At 40.9% G+C, this 16001-nt stretch overlaps 1 protein-coding gene across 1 annotated transcript in view; it reads left to right on the top strand.

Moving 5' to 3' along the window:
- KIF11 (kinesin family member 11) overlaps nt 1–16001 on the top strand; it is a 63843-nt gene that overhangs the window by 7385 nt on the left and 40457 nt on the right. The window contains exons 2-8 of the mRNA XM_032136677.2: nt 6255–6387; nt 6608–6705; nt 7149–7227; nt 9344–9529; nt 9690–9814; nt 13358–13448; nt 13694–13936. Of these exons, the coding sequence (XP_031992568.1) occupies nt 6255–6387; nt 6608–6705; nt 7149–7227; nt 9344–9529; nt 9690–9814; nt 13358–13448; nt 13694–13936 (955 nt within the window). The remainder of the gene's footprint in view (nt 1–6254; nt 6388–6607; nt 6706–7148; nt 7228–9343; nt 9530–9689; nt 9815–13357; nt 13449–13693; nt 13937–16001) is intronic.

The following is a 16001-nucleotide window of genomic DNA, read 5'->3' as shown; positions in this document are numbered from 1 at the left end:
TGTTGGGATTACAGGCGTGAGCCACCGCACTCGGCCTTATTTTTATTATTTTTTTCATCAACTTTTAAGTTCTGGGGTACGTGTGCAGGATGTGCAGGTTTATCACATAGGTAAACCTGTGCCATCATAGTTTGCTGCACGGATCAACCCATCACCTAGCTATTAAGCCCAACATCCACTAGCCATTCTTCTTGATGCTCTAGCTCCTTTTGCCCCACTGAATTTTAGGGTTTTCTTTCCTTTCTTTTTTTTTTTCTTTTGAGACGGAGTCTTGCTCTGCTGCCCAGGCTGGAGTGCAGTGGCGCAATCTTGACTCATTGCAACCTCTGCCTCCTGGGTTCAAGCGATTCTCCTGCCTCAGCCTCCCGAGTAGCTGGGACTACAGGCATGCGCCCATGCCTAGCTAAGTTTTTGTAGTTTTAGTAGAGACGGGATTTCACTATGTTGGCAAGGCTGGTCTCAAACTCCTGACCTCAAGTCCCCTTGGGTTCCCGAAGTACTGGGATTATAGGTGTGAGCCACCACGCCCGGCCGGGTTTTCTATATAAAAGATCATATAATCTGCAGACAGATAATTTTACTTTTTCCTTTTCTTTCTTTTTTTCTTTTTTTGAGATGGAGTCTCGCTCTGTCGCCCAAGCTGGAGTGCAGTGGTGCCATCTCGGCTCACTGTTACCTCTGCCTCCTGGGTTCAAGCAGTTCTCTGCCTCAGCCTCCCAAGTAGCTGGGATTACATGCACATGCCACCACGCCCAGCTAACTTTTGTATTTTTAGTAGAGACGGGAGTTCATCATCTTGGCTAGGCTGGTCTTGAACTCCTGACCTCGTGATCCGTCAGCCTTGGCCTCCCAAAGTGCTGGGATTACAGGCATGAGCCACCGCTCTCAGCCCTCAACCTTTTCCTTTTCAATTTGGATGCCTTTTGTTTTTCTTTTTCTTCCTTTTTTTTCTTTTTCTTTTTTTTTTTTTTTTTTGAGATGGAGTTTCGCTCTGTTGCCCAGGCTGGAGTGCAGTGGTGCGATCTCTGCTCACTGCAACCTCCGTCTCCTGGGTTCAAACGATTCTTCTGCCTCAGCCTTCCGAGTAGCTGGTACCACAGGTATGTGCCACCATAACCGACTAATTTTTTTTTTTTTTGTATTTTTAGTAGAGATGGGGTTTCGCCGTTTTACCCAGGCTGGTCTTGCTCTCCTGATCTCGCTATCCGCCTGCCTCAGCCTCCCAAAGTGCTGGGATTACAGGCATGAGCCACCATGCCTGGCCCTTATTTTTCTTTCTTGCCTAATTGCTCTAGCTAGAACTTACAGTATTATGTTGAATGGAAGTGGCAAAAGTGGGCATTGGGCATCCTTGTCTTGCTCTTGTTCTTTTATTAGTTTGTTTGAGATCCTCCTGCCTCAGTTTCCTGAGTAGCTGGGACTGTAGACACACTACTACACCCAGCTAATTAAAAAAATAATTTTTTTTTTTTTTTTTTTAGAGATGGGGTCTCGCTATGTTTCCCATGCTGATCCTGAACTCCTGGCTTCAAGTGATCCTCTCCTCTCAGCCTCCCATAGTGCTGTGATTACAGGCGTGAGCCACTGTGCTGGTCCTGTTCTTGTTTTTAGAGGAACATTCTTCAGTCTTAGACCATCAATTATGTTTGCTGTGGGTTTTTCATATGTTGCTTTTATTTTGTTGAGGTAGTTTCACTCTGCTCCTAGTTTGTTGAGCTTTTTTTTTTTTTTTTTGGAGGGAGTCTCGCTCTGTCACCCAGACCGGAGGGAGTGCAGTGGCGCAATCTCGGCTCGGTTCACCCACCTGCCTCACATCTCGATACTGGACGGCCTGCCACCACCCCCTAATTTTTTTTTTTTTGTATTTTGATGGTCTCCATCTCCTGACCTCGTGATCCGCCCGCCTCGGCCTCCCAAAGTGCTGGGATTACAAGTGTGAGCCACCGCGCCCGGCCTCTTGAGCATTTTTATGACTAATGGGTTTTGAATTTTGTCACATGCTTTTCCTGCATTGATTGACATGATCCTGTGGTTTCCTTCATTCTGTTAATGTGGTATATTACATTGATCAATTTTTACATGTTGAACCATCCCTGTATTCCAGGAATAAATCCCACTTGGTCATGGTGTATAATCCTTGTGCTGCTCAGTTCAATGTGTTGGTATTTTGTTGAGGATTTTTTTTATCAGTGTTCATAAGGGATAGTGATCTGTAGTTTTCTTGTAGTTGCCTTTGTCTGGCTTTGGTATCAGGGTAATGCCTGCCTCACAAAATGAGTTGGGAGGTGTTCTTTCCTTTACCAGATTTTTTCTGGGAAAAGATTGAGAAGAACTGGTATTAGATCTTCTTGAAATGTTTTGTAGAATTCATCTATGAAACTCTCAGATCTAGGGCTTTTCTTTGTCAGGAGATTTTTGGTTAGTGAGTCCATCTCTTTACTGGTTATAGCTCCATTCAGAATTTCCATTTCTTTGTGATTTAGTCTTTGTAGGTATTGTGTTTCTAGGAATTTATTCAGCTGGGTTATCCGATTGGTTGGCATACAATTGTTGAAAATACTCTTTCAACAATAAGAAGACACAAATAACTAGTTCTTCTGTTTCCAGTTCCTTAAGTTGTAAAGTTAGGGTGTTGATGTGACATCTTTCTTGCTTTTTAATGTAAGCATTCATAGCTATAAATTTCCCCCTTAGCACTGCTTTTGCTGTGTCCCGTAAGTTTTGGTATGTTGTATTTTCATTTTCATTAATCTCTAAAATTTTCTGTGATGTCTTTGAACCCTGGTTACTTAAACACACACACGTGTGTTTGTGTATGTGTGTGTGTGTGTGTGGTTTTTTGTTTGTTTTGAGACTGAGTTTCGCTTTTGTTGCCCAGGCTGGAGTGCAATGGCGCGATCTCGGCTCACTGCAACCTCTGCCTCCCAGTTCAAGCGATTCTTGTGTCTCAGCCTCCGGAGTAGCTGGGATTACAGGCGCGTGCCACCATGCCTGGCTAATTTCACACACACATTTAAAAAATACATCTACCTGCTTTTACTTCAGAATCTTTGCAATTTCTGTTCTCTCTGCCTGAAAAATTTTTCCACCAAAATATCTACAGGGCCTGGCTCCCTTGCTTTTTAGGTTCTGCTTAAATATCACCTGCATAGAAGCATTCCCTAACTACCTTAAAATAGCAACCAACTATCTTCCCCCCTCAGCACTTCCTATCCCCCTTAAACTGCTTTCTTTTCTTTTTTTTTTTTTTTTGAGACAGAGTCTCGCTCTGTTGCCCAGGCCTGGAGTGCAGTGGCGCATTCTTGGCTCACTGCAACCTCCGCCTCAGCCTCCCAAGTAGCTGGGACTGTAGGCGGCTGCCACCATGCCTGGCTAATGTTTTTTTTTTTTTTTTGAGATGGAATCTCACTCTTTCTCCCAGGCTGGAGTGTACTGGCACAGTCTCGGCTCACTGCAACCTCCATCTCCCATGTTCAAGTGATTTCTGGCTAATTTTTGTATTTTTAGTAGAGGTGAGGTTTCACCATATTGGCCAGGGCTAGTTTCGAACTTCTGACCTCAAGTGATCTGCCCACCTTGGCCTCCCAAAGTGCTAGGATTATAGGTGTGAGCCACTGTGCCTGGCCTAATTTTTGTATTTTTAATAGAGATGGGTTTTTACCATGTTGGCCAGGCTGATCTCAAACTCCTGACCTCAAGTGATTCATCCACCTCGGCCTCCCAAAGTGCTGAGATTATAGGCATGAGCCACTGTGCCTGGCCTGCTTTATTTTCATTTCTAATTTATCAGCATCTAATATATTTATTCATTTGATAGTCATCTCTTCCTTCAACTAAGTTAAAAGCTCCCTGAGCACAGGATTTTGGTGTTTTTTTCTTTCCTTTAACTTCGTATTGTTCATTGCTATATCTCCAGTGTCTAGAAAATTACCTATCACATAGTTAGTATTTGATGAATATTTGTGGAATGAGTTAATTTAGCACTTCTCCACAGGATAGGACTTAGGTTTTTTTAATCCTCAATCTCCCTTCCCTCACCATTTTGATTGTTTGAATTTTTATATAACTATAGTGAAGCCAACAAATTGATGGATTTGTTAGTGTGAGCAGCCGAAACTTTGCAATTTCTAATAAGTTCGAGAAGTCTGGGTAGGAAACTAATGACTTGGCAATACTCTTTCTTAGAGTACAGATAGTCCCTAAAGCTTCTCTGAGAATTTTGATAACTTTTAGGAATGTGTGATCTGTATGAATTTCCTATCACTCAGTCCTGACAATGTGAATGGTATTCATTTGGTAACTTAATTTTATACATCCAGGCAAGATACTAGTTTAGGGGATGCCAAAAATAACAGACTAATTGGAAAAGCTTTAGCCACATGAGAGCAATTCACGCCACTTGATACTCTTGGCCTACCTCAGTATAAGTTGGTTCTGCCTTAGTTTTGTTGAAGTTTCAATAATACTGTACATTCATGTCAGTTATATGCATTGTGTAGGTTTTAGTATAGTTGGCAAATGAAAGCATTACCAGATACTACCTGGGAGTTAAGTTTCCTAGAATCACAGATTTGGTCTTCTGAACACCCGGAAGTATACTCAGAGTGGGCTATGCCAGGGAAAGTTGAGGTATCCTTCTTAAATAAGTAGCAACTTAGTTTATCTAGTGATAAGGGGAAAATAATTTCCTGTTTGGCACTTTCTCCAAAATATATGATACTCAATGGGAAAAATGAACTCAGGTCAAGATTATGTCTCTCCCTTTGGCCCAGACATGTATTAAGTATATAATTATCTTATTGATGCTACTCTGTGGACTGCGATTATTTTTAGTTTTCCCATAATTCCTCTTAGGATGACATTTATTAGGCAATGTAGTTTAACAGATATTTGAGAACCTACTGTGTGCTGAGCATGGTAGTTGTTGCTGGGTAAACAGTAAACTAGACAGGATTTCTTTCTCTAGTGATCTGAGGTTTAGTGGGTAACACATAAAAAAAAAGATGATAAGAGAGGTGATGTTTAGGGAGGGTGTATAAAGGGTGCTGTAGGAATATATAGTAGACATTTAACGTGGTCTTGGTTGGAGCAGGTCGGGGAGGCACGTAGGATGGAAAGGACTTCCTGAGGAAATAATCATTTCAACTAAGTACCTACTCAGGCATTTCCGTAGAATGAGGACTCTTGATCCAGTTGGCAGTGTAGACCTTCTGTGTCTATTGACTCATTTAAAAATGGGGCTAATAATATTAGCTTCGCAGTGGACAATAATGTCCTCACAGTGTTGTGTGGACAAACTGAGTGAGCACAATGCAAAGCACTTGAAACAATAAGTACCTGGCACATAGTAAGTACTCAACTTATTAGTCATTATTTTTATGTACTTTTTATTTTGTGCCAGGTATCTACTGGCAGATTAGTATTTTGAACACAAATTTGACATGTTTTTTCTACTACATTATAACCTAATTTGATCAGTTTTTTTTTTTTTTTGAGATGGAGTTTCGCTCTTGTTGCCCAGGCTGGAGTGCAATGGCGTGATCTCGGCTCACTGCAACCTCCGCCTCCCAGGTTCAAGCAATTCTCCTGCCTCAGCTTCCCGAGTAGCTGGGATTACAGGCATGCGCCACCATGCCCAGCTAATTTTGTATTTTTAATAGAGACAGAGTTTCTCCATGTTGGTCAGGCTGGTCTCGAACTCCCGACCTCAGGTGATCCGCCTGCCTCAGCCTCCCAAAGTGCTGGGATTACAGGCATGAGCCACTGTGCCCGGCCTTGATCAGATTTTAAGAATAGGAGAAATAGAATTCTGAAAAATAAGTTTGGCATTTTTACAAGTTAAAACCTGTTAGTGGCTGGGCACAGTGTCTCACATCTGTAATACTAGCACCTTGGGAAGCTGAGGTGGGATGATCACTTGAGCCCAGAAGTTTGAGACCAGCCTGTGCAACACAGTGAGATCCCATCTCTACTGTCAAAACAAAACAATTCTATTAGTATCTACTCTAAGAAGCTGCCAGAATTGTAATGTCTTAACATATCTTTGAACATTTAAAAAATTGTATTTGTGAAACTTGAGACACTTATAATTTTACTGTCTGCTTTAGCAGTATCATTTAGTCCTGATTTAATCTCCATCACCAACAATGTGGTCAGAACTTTGCATTTTTCTTGACAAATGTAATTAGTGAAAATGTCATTGATAACCTGAGAACTAAGAGCTCTTGAGTGACTTTGTGTATTTCTTTTTATAGACCATTTAATTTGGCAGAGCGGAAAGCTAGCGCCCATTCAATAGTAGAATGTGATCCTGTACGAAAAGAAGTTAGTGTACGAACTGGAGGATTGGCTGACAAGAGCTCAAGGAAAACATACACTTTTGATATGGTAACATATGGTGCAATTTCTTGATTATCTACTAATGTAAAATAATTTTAATATACATATTTTACCTGGAAAATGGTGTATACTTAGAAATTTCAGTGGTCTCTGAATTGTCAGATGGCTTCTAGTGGGCTGAATTATGAATTAGTTAACATACGAAAAACAAAATTATAAAAATGAGTAATTTTGAGGTTTTTTTTTTTTTAATTCTTTTTTTCGTTAGGTGTTTGGAGCATCTACTAAACAGATTGATGTTTACCGAAGTGTTGTTTGTCCAATTCTGGATGAAGTTATTATGGGCTATAATTGCACTATCTTTGCGTAAGTAAAAGGGTGTTTTTTCAGATTTATCAAAAAGCTTAAATGCTTATGTTTTTTTTTGTTGTTTGTTTGTTTTTTGAGACGGAGTTTCACTCTTGTTGCCCAGGCTGGAGTGCACTGGCGCGATCTTGGCTCACTGCAACCTCTGCTTCCTGGGTTCAAGCAATTCTCCTGTTTCAGCCTCACAAGTAGCTGGGATTACAGGCGCCTGCCACCATGCCCAGCTAATTTTTGTATTTTTAGTAGAGACATGGTTTCACCGTGTTGGCTAGGCTGGTCTCGAACTCCTGACCTCAGGTGATCCGCCCACCTTGGCCTCCCAAAGTGTTGGGATTATAGGTGTGAGCCACTGTGCCTGGCCTGTTTTTCATTTTTTTAGTCTATCACTAAGAGTCATATGGGTGCGTGTTTCTTTTTGATTTAACACTTGTTAATCTTTACAGGTATGGCCAAACTGGCACTGGAAAAACTTTTACAATGGAAGGTGAAAGGTCACCTAATGAAGAGTACACCTGGGAAGAGGTATTTATTGTTTATAACACACTTTTGTCTCTAACGTGGCTGAAATTTAACTGTATAAAACTTGTTTGAGGGCCTCTGTCTTGAAATAGAGAAGATCAGAGTACCTATGTCAAAATGAACTTAGGATAAACCACTACTACAGTAAAATTAAAGTGCATGGTATGACTCCTGTTTAAGAAACAGCCTTAATGGAAGAGGAAGGACCAATATATATGGCACAGTTATATGATAAAAGAGGGGTCTATTTATGACAGAATGGTTGGAGCAGAATATTGTAGAAAAGTTGGAATATGAGTGAGGCTTGAAGGCAGGGAGGGCTTTGTACTGAAGGAATGGGTCTCAGAAAGTTAGCATGGCCAGGGGAAGTATATTACTTTATTCATGATGATCTTAAGTGTTCAAGCAATTAAGATGAATGTATTGTTTAATATTGCAGAAAGCATATACTGCGTTTTACAAAGATTTCCATGAATTTAAGTGAGTTTAATAACTAAGGGAGAGAACCAATACTGAAAGAAAGTTGAAAGAAGAACAAAGACAAGTTGAACTAGAGCTGAAGTGTTAAAACTTTTTAAAAAAGTTTAGTTTTAAATTTAGTAATGTGTTTAAATTTAAATGAGTTTAATAACTAGTTAATTGGCTGGGTGCGGTGGCTCATGCCTGTAATCCTAGCACTTTGGGAGGCCAAGGCGGGCAGATCACCTGAGGTCAGCAGTTCGAGACCAGCCTGGCCAACATGGTGAGACGGTGTCTACTAAAAGTACAAAAATTAGCTGGGTGTGGTGGCGCATACCTGTAATCCCAGCTACCCGAGAGGCTGAGGCAGGAGATTCACTGGAACCCGGGAGGCAGACGCTGCGGTGAGCTGAGGTGGTGCCACTGCACTCCAGCCTGGGCAACAGAACAAGACCCTGTCTCAAAAAAAAAAAAAAAAAAAGAATTTTTTTATTTTTATTTTTAAAATGATGGGGTCCCACTGTGTTCCCCAGGCTAGTCTTGAACTCTTGGGATTCCGGAGTCCTCCCACCTCAGCCTCCTGAGTAGCTGGGATTAAAGAGGCACATACTACCTTGCCCAGCTAATTTTCCAAATTATTGACAGTTTGGTAGAACCTTTTTTCTAGTGTTTACATAATTGAGTCACTAACTTACTTTACATATATGGATAATAAAGTTATAAAATTGTAACCATAGGAGAAATGGAATAGGCTTAAAGCATAGTTTCGTTGGGCAGAATTATTGAACTTGGCTTTTTTTTTTTTTGAGACAGAGTTTTGCTCTTGTTGCCCAGGCTGGAGTGCAATGGCACAATCTCGGCTCACCGCAACCTCCACCTCCTAGATTCAAGCGATTCTCCTGCCTCAGCCTCCCGAGTAGCTGGGATTACAGGCATGCACCACCACACCCAGCCAATTTTGTATTTTTAGTAGAGACAGGGTTTCTCCGTGTTGGTCAGGCTGGTCTCGAACTCCTGACCTCAAGTGATCTGCCTGCCTCAGCCTCCCAAAGTGCTGGGATTACAGGCGTGAGCCACCGCACCCGGCCGGCTTTTTTTTTTTTGAGACAGAGTCTCATTCTGTCGCCCAGGCTGGAGTACAGTGGCTCGATCTCGGCTCACTGCAACCTCTACCTCCCAGGTTCAAGTGATTCTCCTGCCTCAGCCTCCTGAGTAGCTGGGACTACAGGTGCATGCCACCAAGCCCAGCTAATTTTTGTATTTTTAGTAGAGATGGGGTTTCACCATGTTGGCCGGGATGGTCTTGATCTCCTGACCTCATGATCCACCTGCCTTGGCCTCCCAAAGTGCTGGGATTACAGGTGTGAGCCACCGTGCCTGGCCGAACTTGGCTTTTTAAGTAGATAGGTTCCATTGGTTTCTATGTAATGCTCAGGGATGAAGATGGCTAAGAAGTGTGACAGGTTTATGGAGAGTGTGAAGACTACTGTTGAACAGACTGTTGTAAATGACTTCTCTAACATTAGGTTAGTTGTTTCTTTTTTTGTTTGTTTTAACTTGCTTTGCCATACTTATGTTTAAATATAAAGGAGGCCCATGTATTTTAACTGCCACAGTAAATGGCATTCTTCCTTTATATTAGTCCTTATTATAATTTCAGGATCCCTTGGCTGGTATAATTCCACGTACCCTTCATCAAATTTTTGAGAAACTTACTGATAATGGTACTGAATTTTCAGTCAAAGTGTCTCTGTTGGAGATCTATAATGAAGAGCTTTTTGATCTTCTTAATCCATCGTCTGATGTTTCTGAGAGACTACAGATGTTTGATGATCCCCGTAACAAGGTAATTCAGTCTTTGAGAATGAAATGTCTCTGAATTTTAATGTGTGAGGCTTTGAGAAGTCAGAGAGAGAGAGAGAGAGAGAGGTGTGTGTGTGTGTGTGTGTGTGTGTGTGTGTGTGTTTTAACCAATCTAATGGATGTTCTTTTGGTATTTTGGTCAGAGAGGAGTGATAATTAAAGGTTTAGAAGAAATTACAGTACACAACAAGGATGAAGTCTATCAGATTTTAGAAAAGGGGGCAGCAAAAAGGACAACTGCAGCTACTCTGATGAATGCATACTCTAGGTAAGAAAGCGATAGTCTCTTCCCTAGCCCCATTTTCTTTTAAGAAGAATTAGGAACTTGGAGAAAGTCAAATTGGGGTGGGTCAGAGTGTGTGGGTCACGTACCTAGATTTTGTGTTATAAGGAGGGGTCGTTGGTAATTGGCTTGAGATTTATAGGGAAGGAACCAATATTGGAAGAACGTTGAAAGGAGAACAAAGATAAGTTGAACCATAGCTGAAGTATTAAACTTTTTTGTTTTTCTTTTTTGAGACCAAGTTTTACTCTTGTTACCCAGGCTGGAGTGCAGTGGCGCGATCTTGACTCACTGCAACCTCTGCCCACCGGGTTGAAGCAATTCTCTTGCCTCAGCCTCTTGAGTAGCTGGGATTACAGCTGTCCGCCACCACGCCCAGCTAATTTTTGTATTTTTGGTAGAGATGTGGTTCACCATTTGGCCAGGCTGGTCTCGAACTCCTGACCTCAGGTGAACCACCTGCCTTGGCCTCCCAAAGTGCTGAGATTACAGGTGTGAGCCACTGCGCCCGGCCTAAACTTTTTTAAAGTAGAAGAATCCGTTTATTCTAGTGACATCATATATGGAAGCCCAGGATAAAATGTGGCTGCTATAGTTGATTTTGGAATGGGACCCTCTGAGGCTTACCTCCTTAGCCTTATGAAGGGGTCCCTGAGGCACTTTTGTGGAGCCCCCTACTGATATTAGAATATAGTCTGAAAACCCTTACATTGTATAAGGATTAGAAGTCAGGTCTTTTAAAATGGCTTCATTTTAATGTGGGAGACAGATGGTCACTAACACCGGCTTTCATGGGGTGAAAGGGATGATTTTTTTCTCTCTAAATATCTTTTACTGAAATATAAAATTCCTTTTTAAAAAATTGTTTATTTTCCTCTCTTACCACTCTATTCATTGAAATATAAAATCCCTGTCATAAATTTACGTAAGTTAGAACTCCTTTTTTCTTGTAAAGACCACTACAGGACAAATTCCAAATTCTACAAAAATAGTTTACTAAAACAGAAGTGTTTTTTTTTTGTGTGTGTGTGTGTGGTCTTTAAACCTCAGAATGTAATAGAAAAAGCAATGGATTGCAAATTAGATATTTGTGTGTAGTCTCAGTTTCGCAGTTAATTCAGTATGTGACTTTTTGTAAATAAGTGAATTTATCTGCATATCAGTTTCTCTGGGCTACAAAATTATTGTTAGGATTAGAAGTATTATTTCTTTGCTGGCTTGTAGTTGAAAATTTCTATAAAATGCCATAACAATTACAGTTGCAACTCTAAAAAAAGTTTGCATTTAAAGAAAGAAGAAAAATATAACATAAAAGTGATTAAGATCATGGAATTTTGGATGATTTCAAAATTTTAATTAAATTTTCACTTAATGGCTTTCCAATAAAATGGAAATTTTATTCTGTGGTTGATTTATAACTTAATTTCATGTAGAATTTTGAGAACTGAACTCAAGACTAGGTAAAATTTCTTTAGGTACATTTCACTAAAGTATAAAATTTCTATTTTTCCTTTTTTCTTGTTTGTAGACTTGTATAAAGGTCACTTTTTATGAAGGTATGTGACAAAGAGGAGAAGCTAATTCAGTTTTCCCAAATTAGAGCCAACTTCAATGCTTATTTGTATTAATTGCCTAATCTGGATTAGGAATGGGTAGATAATGGTAGAAAAACATGAGATGAATAGTATTATTATTATTATTATTATTATTGTTATTTTTGGGATGGAGCCTCTGTCCCCCAGGCTGTAGTGAAGTGATGCGATCTCGGCTCACTGCAAGCTCTGCCTCCCGGGTTCACACCATTCTCCTGCCTCAGCCTCCTGAGTAGCTGGGACTACAGGTGCCTGCTACCACGCCTGGCTAATTTTTTGTATTTTTAGTAGAGACGGGGTTTCACTGTGTTAGCCAGAATGGTCTCGATTCCCTGACCTCGTGATCCGCCTGCCTCGGCCTCCCAAAGTGATTATAGGCGTGAGGCACCATGCGAGGCACCATGCCCGGTGGAGATGAATATTATAATTCAGATCTATAGTTTACATTTATGTTTTTCCTTGGATCTTCCTCCTTTTCTGTAATTTTAAATAATTTAAATAATTTTATAAAAATGATACTTGGCTGGGCGCGATGGCTGATGCCTGTAATCCTAGCACTTTCAGAGGCCAAGGCGAGTGGATCACTTGAGGTCCGGAGTATGAGACCAGCCTGGCCAACGTGGTGAAACCCTGTCTCTACTAAAAATACAAAAATTAGCTGGGTGTGGTGGCGTGTGCCTGTAATCGCAGACACTCGGTAGGCTGAGGCAGGAGAACTGCTTGAACCCAGGAGGCAGAAGTTGCATTGAGCCAAGATTGCGCCATTGCACTCTAGCCTGGGCAATAAGTCGCAAATAAATAATTTAAAAAAAGATACTTAATTTTTTTTTTAAGTAACATGAAAGTACAAAGAAGAAAATTGAAACTTAACAGATTCTCTGTCAATTGTCAGTGATATTAAGAAACATAATAATGTTCACCAAATGCCATTGGATACAGAAAGAATGTCTTTGGTCATCTGTATAACTTTTTTTACCCCTAAGATAAAAGCACAGTATTTGTTTTGTTTTTTGTTTTTTTGTTTGTTTGTTTTTTGAGACAGCGTCTCACTTTGTCACCCAGGCTGGAGTGCAGTGACTCAATCATGGCTTACTGCAGCCTTGACCTCCTGGGCTAAAGTGATCCTCCCACCTGAGCCTCCAGGGTAGCTGGAACTGTAGGAGCGTGCTACCATGCCCAGCTAATTTTTAAATGTTTTTGTAGAGATGGCGGTCCCACTATGTTGCCCAGGCTGGTTTCGAACTCCTGGGTTAAAGTGACCCTCCTACCTTGGCCTCCCAAAGTATTGGGATTACAGGCATGAGCTACCACCCCTGGCCTGAATATCAGTATTCGGCATAAGGTAGACTTTTGAACATTTTATAATCTAGCAGTGATTATCTTGTAGTGTTTTAGTAATCATGCTGTTTACTATTTCTGCTGTTAGGGGATAGGAGTCATCTATTTCTGATGACAGTCTCAAAGCAGAGAAGTGTACTTGTGCATGTACACAACAGCTGACATGGATGGAGAGGTGGAAGCGTAAACTAATGCCTTACCTGGTACCATTTGAATTTATGGTAATGACATATTTCAAATGGTTCTTATGAATAGAAGATTGATTACAAGCCATCTCTTCTTGACATACCAGGCAACTGTTTCGACCCCACCCATATCCAGCTTTCAGAGGTGCCTCAGGATTCTAAGTCTTTTAGAGTTTTTTTTCAGATAGCTTCTTATTGATGCCTCTTTTGCAGGCAGTAGAGATGAGAAAACAAAATCCTAATCACTGTTCTATCCATGTCCTGTCTTCCAAAATACTCTCGATATCTCCTGTCTGATGTTATCTTTCTCTACTCATGTGGATTTAGATCTTCCTTTCCTGTTTTCAGTATTTCAGAAGCAGCAAATGCTATTTTACATTATAATGACTGGGCAACTTGATATTGTTTTCTAGTCGTTCCCACTCAGTTTTCTCTGTTACAATACATATGAAAGAAACTACGATTGATGGAGAAGAGCTTGTTAAAATTGGAAAGTTGAACTTGGTAAGCATCCACCTTAATACTACTGTTTCACTCTTAAACACCTTATAGAGCAGCTTGAAATTTTGTCCTTGAGACAAAATTTTTGTGGTCACTGGGTGATTAGCTTTGTAGTGGGAGAAGAAATTTGTTAATTACAGAAAAATTATTTTGCTGGCTATTTAGTACATTATGTATACTGTGAGAATGAAAGTCTTTGAATCCAAATCCAATAGACTCACTTTTTATTTTTATTTTTAAAATTAAAGGTTGATCTTGCAGGAAGTGAAAACATTGGCCGTTCTGGAGCTGTTGATAAGAGAGCTCGGGAAGCTGGAAATATAAATCAATCCCTGTTGACTTTAGGAAGGGTCATTACCGCCCTTGTAGAAAGAACACCTCATGTTCCTTATCGAGAATCTAAACTAACTAGAATCCTCCAGGATTCTCTTGGAGGGCGTACAAGAACATCTATAATTGCAACAATTTCTCCTGCATCTCTCAATCTTGAGGTAAGCCCTTTGAAAGGAAGCTGCAAGTGTAGTAGCTGTAATTGTTATTCAGCTATTACATATTTTAAAAGTTCATTTACTAGGATGGGCACAGTGACTCACACCTGTAAACCCAGCACTTTGGAAGTCCAAGGTGGGCGGATCACTTGAGCTTAGGAGTTCGAGACCAGCCTGGGCAACATGCCGAAACCTTGTCTCTACCAAAAATACAAAAAATTAGCTGGGTTTGGTGGTGTACACCTGTGGTCCCAGCTACTTGGGGGGCTGAGGTGGGAGGGTCACTTAAGCCTGGGAGGCAGAAGTTGCATTGAGCTGAGATCATGCCACTACACTCCAGCCTGGGTGGCAGAGGGAGACCCCATCTCAAAAAAAAAAAAAAAAAATGTATATATATGTATTTATATATATCATAGGAAAAAAAAGTTCATTTAGTAGCTTAATTTTATTTTTTTTTTTGAGACAAATCCCACTCTTGTCCCCCAGGCTGGAGTGCAATGACGCAATCTCAGCTCACTGCAACCTCCACCTCCTGGGTTCAAGCAATTCTCCTGCCTCAGCCTCCCAAGTAGCTGGGATTACAGACGCCTGCCACCACACCCACCTAATTTTTGTATTTTTAGTAGAGATGTGGTTTCACCTTGTTGGCCAGGCTGGTCTCAAACCCCTGACTTCAGGTGAGCTGCCCGCCTTTGTCTCCCAAAGTTCTGGGATTACATGCGTGCGCCACCGCCCGGCCTAGCTTTGTTCATTCTATGCTATAATGTAAAAGAATCTGGACATTGCATATGAATATATACAGGAGGACACTCCTGAAGAAGTTATCTTTTTCCTTCCTGGCAGAGTTTTTAACCTTAAAAAGCCAGTTTCTTAATGGCTTTTTCCACACAGTCTTCAAAGAAAATTGCTGTGGTCATTAGCAGTGGGTGGTGTGTGGAGATTTAATTGAGGACTTAGAAGCAGGTCAAGTGAATGCTCGCTAGTGTGGTAGAGGCTGCTTAGAGCACACTGAAGATGGCGTTGGATGTGTGAGAACAGAGAGGAAAACCAAGAGAAGTAACAAAGATGGTAAAATGTACGCTTACTTTATTGCTATCATCTGCCTTAAGTGGAAATTTTATTTATTTATTAATTTTTTAACTTTTAGAGGTAGAGTCTCATACTGTTGCCAAGGCCGCAGTACAGTAGCATGATCATGGCTCGCTGCAACTTAAATTCCTGGACTCAAGTGATTCCCCCAACCACAGCCTCCTGAGTAGCTAGCACTACAAGTGTGAGCCACCAGGCCTGGCTAAGTTTTGTTTTGTTTTGTTTTAAATAGAGACGGAGGTCTCACTATGTTGCCCAGGCCGGTCTTGAACTCCTGGGCTCAAGGGATCCTCCTACCTCAGCCTCCCAAAGTGCTGCAATTATAGGCATGAGCCACCTTGCTTGACCTAAATGGATTTTAAAAAGCTTTTTTAGGCCAAGCACGGTGGCTTACGCCTGTAATCCCAGCACTTTGGGAGGCTGAGGTGAGTGGATCATCTGAGTTCAGGAGTTCAAGACCAGCCTGAGCAACATGGTGAAACCCCATCTCTACTAAAAAATACAAAAAATTAGCTGGGCATGGTGGTGCTTGCCTGTAATCCCAACTACTCAGGAGGCTGAGGCGGGAGAGTTGCTTGAACCCAGTAGGTGGAGGTTGTATTGAGCCGAGATTGCGCCATTGCACTCAAGCCTGGGTGACAGAGCGAGACTGTGTCAAAAAAACAAAAAATTTTTTTTAAGGTCTCCAACTTCCCCTTCATTAAAAAAAAATCTTTGTTGAGATTTAATTCACGTACCATAAAATTCACTGATTTAAAGTATTTTAATTTAATAATTTTAGTATATTTACAGAGTTGTCCAACCATTGCCAAAATCTAAGTTTTGAACATCTTCATAACCTCAGAAAGAAAGCCTGTGCCCATTGAAATTACTTTTCCACTTGCCCCACTCCCATCTCTACTGCTTTTTGCATCTATATATTTGCCTATTCTGGATATTTCATATAAATGGAATTATGTAATATGTAGTTTTTGTGACT

The sequence above is a fragment of the Hylobates moloch genome, unplaced genomic scaffold (assembly GCF_009828535.3).
Source record: "Hylobates moloch isolate HMO894 unplaced genomic scaffold, HMol_V3 SCAFFOLD_3, whole genome shotgun sequence".
NCBI classification, from domain to species: Eukaryota; Metazoa; Chordata; class Mammalia; order Primates; family Hylobatidae; genus Hylobates; species Hylobates moloch.
The sequence above is the reverse complement of the archived record's forward strand: the minus strand, read 5'-3'. Positions and strand labels throughout refer to the sequence as shown.